Source organism: Diorhabda sublineata, chromosome 1 (assembly GCF_026230105.1).
Source record: "Diorhabda sublineata isolate icDioSubl1.1 chromosome 1, icDioSubl1.1, whole genome shotgun sequence".
Taxonomy (NCBI): Eukaryota; Metazoa; Arthropoda; class Insecta; order Coleoptera; family Chrysomelidae; genus Diorhabda; species Diorhabda sublineata.
This window is the reverse complement of record NC_079474.1, coordinates 44,577,977-44,587,894: the sequence shown is the minus strand read 5'-3', so window position 1 is coordinate 44,587,894 and position 9,918 is coordinate 44,577,977. Positions and strand designations below refer to the sequence as shown.

At 30.4% G+C, this 9,918-nt stretch overlaps 1 protein-coding gene across 1 annotated transcript in view; it reads right to left on the bottom strand.

The window, feature by feature from the left end:
- Positions 1 to 626: 626 nt before the first annotated feature.
- LOC130450956 (fringe glycosyltransferase) overlaps positions 627 to 9,918 on the bottom strand; it is a 153,759-nt gene continuing 144,467 nt past the window's right edge. The window contains exons 9-10 of the mRNA XM_056789714.1: positions 9,031 to 9,113; positions 627 to 5,854 (exon numbers count right to left, since the gene is read on the bottom strand). Coding sequence (XP_056645692.1) covers positions 5,794 to 5,854; positions 9,031 to 9,113 — 144 coding nt within the window. The 3' untranslated portion in view covers positions 627 to 5,793. The remainder of the gene's footprint in view (positions 5,855 to 9,030; positions 9,114 to 9,918) is intronic.

Here is a 9,918-nt window from a genome sequence, read left to right as displayed (position 1 = left end):
AATAATCATGTATGGTCACTTTGGTCTAGAAAATTGGAAGTTCCTATCCAAGATAAGCTTAATATAATTATTTCAAGGTCTGTTGGCATTAAACAGTCAATACAAATTTGAGATGAACAGAAGAGTCAAAAATATCGAAAATTGATTTGTTGTCAAGTGATTGTTAAAAAAATGTTAAATTCGGGTCAACCGTGCATTTCATCCTGCTGGGATTAAGCTTTTAAGAATTGGTGTCTACCTCAGACCCGCGATTGGGCTGATACCTATCTTAATCTAACAAAAAAAATGCCTTCTCGATTTTTTTCATCATAAAATGTGGTGACGCGAGCTGCAAAGATACGAGGTGGAAAATTGAAAATTCGAAAATAGCACGTCGAAGTCTATTAAACTTCTAAATGACTAGACTATTTATTGAGACATGAATGTAGCTGATATTTCATATTATTATTGATGTGATTTCAGGGGAAATTATTCAAATATGATTAAAGAATAGAATACTCCAAGCCCTAGCTACTGAGCCCCAAACCTCTTCGAGGTGTCTTGTAGAAAATGAATTGCGTTAAATTTGTAGATACAAATCCGAAGTATTTATTTGAACCAGTAGGTTACTTTGAATAAAACAATGATTATTTAACAAAAATTTATTTACAAACAATTATAAAAATTTCATAGAATATACGGAGGTAAGGAAAAGCGTCTCACAATAGTATCAGGATAAATTTTATAGTAAAAACTATAAGTTGTTAAAGTTGGGATCTAGAGAACAATAAGTTTAGAGACTTTAGTCCCAACGATAAAGGATACCCCGTATCTACACAAATCCCATTCTGAAGAGTTTTTTTGTTAAACGCATGTGGTTAGTTTTCTCCTATATGAGACGGTTCTCCTTAACCCTACTTTCCCTACAATGTATACATATTTTTACAAAATAGTGTTTCATAAATAAAATCTATACTTTATCTTCAGATAAGTGGAACGAATTCAGTTCTGTTTGATTAAATACTACTTTTTAACTAAATTTTCGATTTTAAAAATTAAGTATTTCGATAGTAAAATGCCTTTTATGTGGTAATATTTATGGTGATAAGTTATTTAGAATCGACATTTACATCCTTCTAACAAACTTCAAAATCAACGATCCACTATCATTTTAAATTTTGATCACAAATACTGCAGTGAACAAAAGTGCCCTTGGAGTTTGATCTTACTACATTGAAAAATACACAAAAATTTAGAATGGAACTGATGCGTTAGTTAGATAAATTCAATGGATTCAGATTATTACGTGTTGTTTAGGAATCGAAGCGAAATTACAAACAAAAGTAAAGTACATTTACAGAGAATTTATAAAGCAAACAGAATGTTTCCGTGCAAAAACAAAATTTGTCATACTTCAGTAGAAGGTGACGAATCAAGTTCTGTTTGTCTTAAGAGGAGCTAATTCTAGAAACAGAAGTTTTTATACATCTTCCCAAAACTGTCGATATTGGAGCGAAGGTCATTTTGTTATTACGAAATTGAAGCATGAAAGCAGTTTTTCAAAAAAAGTTAATGTTGGGTGTGCCGCACTATAAGAGATACGAATCATCAAAGCTTTCTTTATTGAAGGAACGTTGATACATCATGCTTACTTACAAATTCTGCAAAGATTCATTGACAACCTTCCTATAAATATTTGATAAACCCATTTCTACCAACATAACGGTTGCTGGGATCATTCTACACAAGGATTACTGATTAGCTTAATCATCAATTTAATGGAAGATGGTTTGGGAGAATGAGTGTGAGATGTTGAGCTGCTAGACCACCAGACTTTACAATAATGGATAGTATATCAAGAACACATTCGGAAATAATAATAACAAGTACTTACAGCCTAGCATTTAATGTGATATACCTTCATTTAATTATCCCTAATCAGTACTGTAAAGTACCAGTAAAAATAAGTCAATAACTTTATTTCATATTTTCCACATACATTTTTACAGAAAAGTAGATTTTTGGAGAGTTTCCGCGATTCCGTGAATTTGATTTTCCAAAACAAAAATTATGTTCGAAATTAATCTTACAAGCAGGCTTAAACTTCCAAAAACAAAAATTGAAATAGAGAATTTTTTGCATCTTATAAGAGTAGTTCCATCTATCTGGGATACATTGTATAATGAAGTTTTTGAGCAATTGCATTATGTAGAAAAGTATTAACATTGCACCATATTTAAAGTATAAGATATTGTGTGAAAATTATCTATTGAAGTTTGTATACAAACGCTTACAAGAAACTATATGCAAATAATTTACATTACCGATGATTTCAGATATAAACTTGTTGATATTTAGTCACAATTTTAAAAAATTTGCTAAATACATTACTTATTTTTTAAATTTTCTAGATGTTGTAACTGGAAAATATCACAATTAAAAAATATAAAATATACAAAAATATTGTACTGTACAAAGTCAGTTACACTCAAAATGTCGATGTAATGGACTAGAAAAATTATAGATATAAAGAAAGAAATAAAATTTAAATAACATGTGGCATCATTTTTGATGATAAACAACATCAATTCGTCAATAAGTGTTATATTATCGTCATAATTTTAAAGTAAACAGAAGGAAGAAACATTTTATGATATTGCGACAGTATAAGAAAATGTTTTCATTACTAGAACACATGAAAGAATCACTCTTTACGCCGATTTTCTAAGAAGAATGAAGCCTGTGATTGTAATCTATATTTAGAGGTTACATATAAACAATATTTTGTTTTGAATTAAGAGAGCGGTTCGAATATAAACCGGAATTTTTAGATAAACACACGAAAAATTTGGTTGAACTGGTCTACTACGAATCGTAGAAAACAGCAGGGAATGCGTGACATCGCTTTTCAGCATTATTATCTTTTTTTAGTAAAACATAATGTGAAATCCTCGAAATTTTTCGGATGCACGTGGGATAATTTTCATTGACTAGAAAAATCTTGAAAAAGAAAAAACTGTCATCAGCTAGTATTATGTGAACTTATTGTAATGTTCAAATGAAGAAATCATGCAAAAACGGCCAAATTTGGCTAAGAAGAAAGTACATCTGTTATTGCAATTGCCAAAATTATTGAATTAAAGGTTGAATTGCTACTCTATTGGCCAGATTTAGCCCCCTAGGATTATTTTCTGTTCCCAGACTTGAAAAAATGGCTTGGTGGTTAAAGATTTTCCAGCAATGAAGAGGTGATATCGACAGTCAATGGCTATTCTGAGGAGCTTGACGATTCTCATTATAAAAAGGATATATGGAACTTATTGAACATCGCCGGGAAAAGTGTAGGGAGTTTCTTCGATGGGCTAGGTACTTCTGGGAACATCCGCGTATATTCAACCAACCAAAAAGAAATTGGAACAAAACAAAACAAAATTTTTTCGGGCATGTGTGTTAAACTGATCATAGCAATAATACTTGATGTAATTTGATATTTTGAAATGTCTGACATATCTGAGTACGATAATTACATGACGATTCATCATGAATATCATGATATAACATGATATTAATTGCAAAATAAATCAAAATAAGCAGACTAATATATTTTTATATTGCATATATAGACTAGCCTAAAAAATATTACAAAATCAACATAATATATCTAAAAGTGTATTTTTTTAATATATGTACAACATCACAGACATTAATATAATATATAGATTTGTAGGAATTCTAATCTATTGCGTTTAAATGAAAACAAAATATTCCAAATCAATATTTTCAAGCTTTTTTTCAGTATACAAGGTATATCCATAATGTAAGTTCCGTTTCTATTTCCATCAGCGATAGCGCTGCTATCGCAGTGATATGAGAGAATAAATTATTAGAAGATGCTTTAGACAGTTCAATGAAGTACTTGACTTAAGAACTCATCTACGCAATTGAATAGCAAAACTGTAAGTTCACAATTAGTGCTTTTGCTACTAAATACCCGCATATTTCACGATCACTAATTTTTAAAATTGTTAAAAACTAAAATTTCGGTAACCAAAATTTTTACAGAATAGCACAAAAAACAACGGAAGAGCAGTGCACTTCAATTTTTACATACTTCGTCCTCAACCAAAGTCTGAGTAAATCTTGACGCGTCTATAACTCATGTACACCATTTTTTACAACAGAAAGATTTGATTTCTCCCTACGAGACCAAACAATGAATGCACACGTTTACTGCTAAACCATTTAAAAATTGAAACCTCAAACTGCACAGAAATTTGGCCGAAACGTGTTTGATCGGCCCAGATCTGATTCCTAGCTACTTTCATCTCTTTTTCCGAAGAAAGTGTCACCACATAATTGAAAATACAGGCTGTAACCTTCCATGAAGAAGGCATACAAAAATTTCTGCCACGCTATGATTAGTGCTTACAACTGTACACCTTTTTTTTAATAACTAAATAACTAAACAACTAAATTTATTGATATACCTCGTAATATTCAAAATGACATTTGTTGAAAAAGTGAAGATACCCTGTATCTCTATAAGGCGATCACTGACTCACCTTGTTCGTTCTATTCTTAAATCGACTGAAAGATTTGATTGAAATGAAATATAATGATAGGTTTCTTTTTAACTGTCTAACTGACTAAAATTCCTACAATTTCAACCACTTTATAAAATATAGAGTGACTTAATGTAAGACATTTTCCACTAAAATTTGTATAAAAAATTTCTCGTTGTGTAAAAACTAGCAATTTCAAAATTGTTTTCCAATGTGTACTACTGTGTCGAGCAACGTACGGAGATTAAGTATTTGCGTTAAAAAGATTAAATTTCAACGGAAATTAACGAAATGTTGAAGGATAAATTAGGGAAATCTGTAGCATCATATGAAATAATGAAATTATAGTCTCATTAGTATAAATGTTATATACAAAAGAAGATGCAGCTGGTTCATCCACAACCGAAAATAAATACATTTTAGGAATTATTAGAAGATCGATGTTTGATTATAAGATAAAGTTATCTTGCATAACACACGTTGTAGTCATACATGCGTGACTGCAACGGCCACCTCGACAGTGGAATTTGAACTAAGCTAGTACAAGGTATAAATAAACAGCACAGTAGTTTTGCAGAGCACATCAAAATATGAGTATCTATGATTAATGGAAGAGGGATAAGCTCCTTAAGTCAAAAAGCGTCACATCAAGCAATCCAGAAACTTTTGTTGAAGTTGAAGAAGTGATGAATGAAGGGCATTATAATTATATGAGCTACAAAACAATGTGCTTTATGGTGAACTGTAAATATGACACAAAGAAAATGACAGTAAATTTGTAATCTGGAAGCTAAGAAAGAAGTCTTTCGACTTTGTTTTGAAACCGCTTGACTTTGTGTTTGAAAATTCTGTATTATGATGTGTTAGTATGAATATATGTTTTCGTTTTTAGGTCTATCTAACTTATTTTTTGATGTTTGGGTTTCATTTTGACGTTCATCAAGTTATTGTTTAACGTAAACAAATTTTTGTCACTCACTAGATGAATTTTGAAAAACAATTTGTTTCTATTATATTAAAAAACGACGAAATTTTTTTATACAGCAGCTTCGTTGACGAAGAATGTCAACAGATTTCTATCGTGTAAATCTCCATTTTCGCAAGATGTTTTACTTTTTTATGTTAATTGGAATAATAAAATGAATGAATCCTTCTTTAGTGTTTACAAACTTACATTTGATGAACAAATATTTTTATCCAATATCGCATTTTTTTAGTTTAGAAGTCCACCCTATATAATTGTCTTTCATTTTTACCTCCGTCTTGGACAAAAGCTGAAGTACGGGAAGAGAAAACAATGAAGAGACAAGAACCTGAAAATAAAAATGAAATTGTTGAGTCATTCTTCAAATAATAGAAAAAGTTGAAAAGTATGGTTTGGAAAATATGATAAAGCTTTGTATAAATAATTACTCGTCCATCTTTGCCTTAGCAATTTGAATACGCGCAAAGAAAATAAGAGAGGAAAGGAAAACAAATACAGAAAACATTTTGAAGTAAAAATTAAAGCCAATATTAGCGGAAATTCCTTTTTTATTATCTTTTAAAAGACAAACATCTTTTCTACGTTTATTCTCGTAACTCGACTTGCCAAATTAATGAGCGGCGTTCTTTTTAATTTCCTAACTCTAGAGTCAAAGACACCAAGAATTTTGTTAACAAGAACTCACTTCGTAAAAGAACACGAACAAGTAGAGATTTGCTACATGTGTACCCCTTTGAGGCATCCTTGTTGCCTTTAATTAGATTTATTATTCGTATTCGAGTGTTGGTACTCAAGTTTATGTACTTTGCTGTTACTGTAAGAAGGTCTCTAGTAAGTTTGTAACTCTATAACTTGTTATGTCACATACAAAGTCGTTCGAATTTAAAATGGCACAGAAAACGGTTTGTTATAGAGAACAGCATCATGAAAACTATGATATATACCCTTATATGTACGCTAATGAGTTTAAACATAGTCTGCCAATAACTGTGCTAATTACCTAACGCTACATGTCTACCTTTTTCAAATAGCCAATAATTATTACCTTTTTTTAACTCCCATTTGTTACTTTCTTGTTACACTTCCGTTTTCATTACGTTTATTGGAATGCCGTAACAAGTTCTATGTAATTAGTATTAGTAATTATTGTATGCAAAGTTGATTGAACGTTTCGTGATTACAGGAAGTAGGGATAAAATCATTTATATATTTATAAATAGGTAAATTTGATATATTGTAAATTTTCTTGAGGATTAATTTTTTTATCATAATCTATAGTTAATTATTCGAAATCAACACTCTACATATTTATTTGGGAGATTATTGATCCTTATCGATCTGAAAACAATGTCGGATTGATATTTTTAAATGATTGAGCACGCATTAATACAAATTTTGCACGTCTCTAGCGCTGATAGAAAAGTCATTTTTTCTTGTAGCGCGCCAATCGCTTGCGTACGTCACCAGCGCCGATCAAGTTTTGTCGGCCAAGCTACCGTTGCTTCCCCATCGCATTGTTTTGTTTTACAATCTTATCACGTCGTGTAGTATTAGTCGTATTTTATTTTTTAGTCAGGATGTCGAAGCTTTATTACAAATATTGTATTTTCAAAATTTTTCTACTACTGCACCAAATAAAGTATTTTTAAGGGAGAAAAATTACGTAGGGAATATTGTTCTATAAAGCAAAACTAATCGGTTTTGTTGTAGGGATTATTTCGAGATAAGTAGGTGGTAGTTTCATTTTTGAAATAGCATATTCAAATTTTAAAACTTATGATACAGGATAGTTTAACATATTATTATAAAAATAATGTAGTAGTTTTAAAATGTCACTTGTGATATGATTTTGTTGTTTGTTTTTGCATTGGCGTGGCGTCCGTACGGGACCTAGCCTGAATATTGTTAAAGAAAAAGGGGAGGAACCACCGGTTGTTCAGAACTAATAATTTTTAAAATTCACGTTCAACATAAAGCAAATTTAATAGTAGTTTTTCATAAGGAAAATTCAGTCCGATTTTCATAATGAAATCGGAATATTATTTTTTTTTATAAAGAAACTTTTACAAAAATACATTTTTTATGTGAATTGGTTGACAACTTTCGCTAGTTGTCAAGCATTAACTAAATTAATGTGATAAAATCTAGATGAACTATAACTTTTGGAAAACAATAATCTTTCCCCATCTAATTTCAATAAATTCATGATTAGAATCAAGCACTTTTTCACTCGAATAAAATAAGTCCAACAAAATCGAAGTCGACTTCGCTAGAAATTGAATGTAGTATATTTTTTTATCTTTAATTCCAACTTTAACACTTGGTATCTCAAAATTAAAAGGTTTCGTGCACATAAAATCTTGTTTTTTTCCCATGAATACGACATTCTATCGATCTGTCTGTTCATCTGGTTCATGAAGCGGATTTTAACATAAAATGGTTATTTGTGACAAAATAAGTAGTTATCTATTTGGGGCAAGTTGTCTGAAGAACCACGAAAAAACCTCTGCTCAGTCACTTTAGCAAGTAGCATTTTGCCAAACAAGCCGTTAGCTCTCCTACATAATCGGCGCTAATGACGTAATACCAATTTGAAACGGATCTCAGTAAATATTTTGTAAATTTGTTAATATTAATCCTATCGACTTGAAATAAATACCATTACGGTTTCTTGTAAAATTATATCTATTTATTGGGAAAATGATTATACGCTTTTAGATCACTATCTTTGAGATGTAATAACTCACAGAATCTTTATAAATGATAGAAGATTATTTTCTTTATGAAGCAGATTAAGGGATCCCAAATAACTCCAAATAACTATTTTTAAACTTCCATATTTTTGCTTAATATTCCCTCTAACTTTGACTCTCATCGTTCTCCTTTATTTGGGAGAATTTATAATATTTCGACGCATAGATACAAGACATCTTGAATCCTTCTCTTGTTATATTATAATTTATACAAATTAATCGAAATGAATTAATTGCGGATATCACATAGAAATCATAAAGTTTATTGTCCTATCTCAGCTCTCCTTTTAGATTCCTTCTTCTTCCAAAACTCTTTCTCACATAAATACTAGAGAATTGTTTTAGAATGCTTTTTTGGTAGGTAAGTTTATTAGATTCTCCATTTCCTTTGATTCCTTTATTTCCATATCTACATCGACTGTGATTATTCTATCAGAATTCTGATGCCGCATTTCTAATTTTCAAATACATTCGTATGCTGATCTGGCTGTTACCAGATAATGAGTTGTGAGATCAAGCACCCTAGTTGGATCAGTTTCCGTTACTGAATTGATACATACATCGACAAGACTACGAACTTTGTTAAAGGTTCTCCTTGATTTTGGTATAGCATACTCTCTTCTTAATTATTTTTCTCATAATCGAGACATATATCTATCAAAGTATTTGGGAGTAAAACTAAAAGTTTTAGAACTAAAACTTAAATACTAGAAAGTATTTTGATGAATATTGTTTAAATGAATTTGCTCACCTATATTGATCTTCGCTTTCGCTGAATCCATCAATTCTGACTACATTCCACTCATCTTTAGATTTGGCGTAGCTAAATGATATCTGTAATAAAGAAAATATAACCATTATGTTATGCAATAAAAAATGTATTATAACTAATGAAATAAATATGTTTCAAGAAAGTGAATCGTTATTTATATCTACAAATGCTGTAAAAGTTTCAAAAATGTTGAAAAACAATAAGACCTTAAGTTTCCTTTGTATGTGAAACCTGAACAATGAACAGAACAAAAACAAAATAAACTAGAAATATGGAAACGTGAAATATAGCACAGTGAGCAAGATGGTTGGGACATATTGGTTGAATGACAGAAAATAGATGGGTAAAACCAATATTTCAATTAGAGAAGGTGGGAAAAAATGGTTCGTTGAGGTTAGAAGACAATGGAGAATAATGGGTGTGTGGGGCTGGCAAAAAAATGGGAAGAAGTAGTAAAAGATCTCGAGGCCGACAGCTAGATAGGCTTTTAAGTGTGATATATACATAAAAGTTTCATACATCTTCCTTTTCCATTTTCCAGCCTTATATTATGTTAAGTTATCGATTCAATTTCTTATTCTGTTACGTTTGTATATGTCAAAAAAGTAGATTGCTAGGAAGAGTTTTTTTTTGGCTGATAAAGTAAACGCATACTAAAAGTCTCAGTAAAAATTAATTGAAAATAAATACCAAATTAACAACATTAGCTTTTGATGGAAATATGCTTGATTTGATTTACCAAATAGTCAATTCTTTGAAATTCTTTTTTAGAAAGGAACTATTTAAACAATAACAGTATTCAATAAGTAAATTCACTTTATGGAACAATAATTACGAATCGAAGTTTTATATAAAATGCAACTAAAA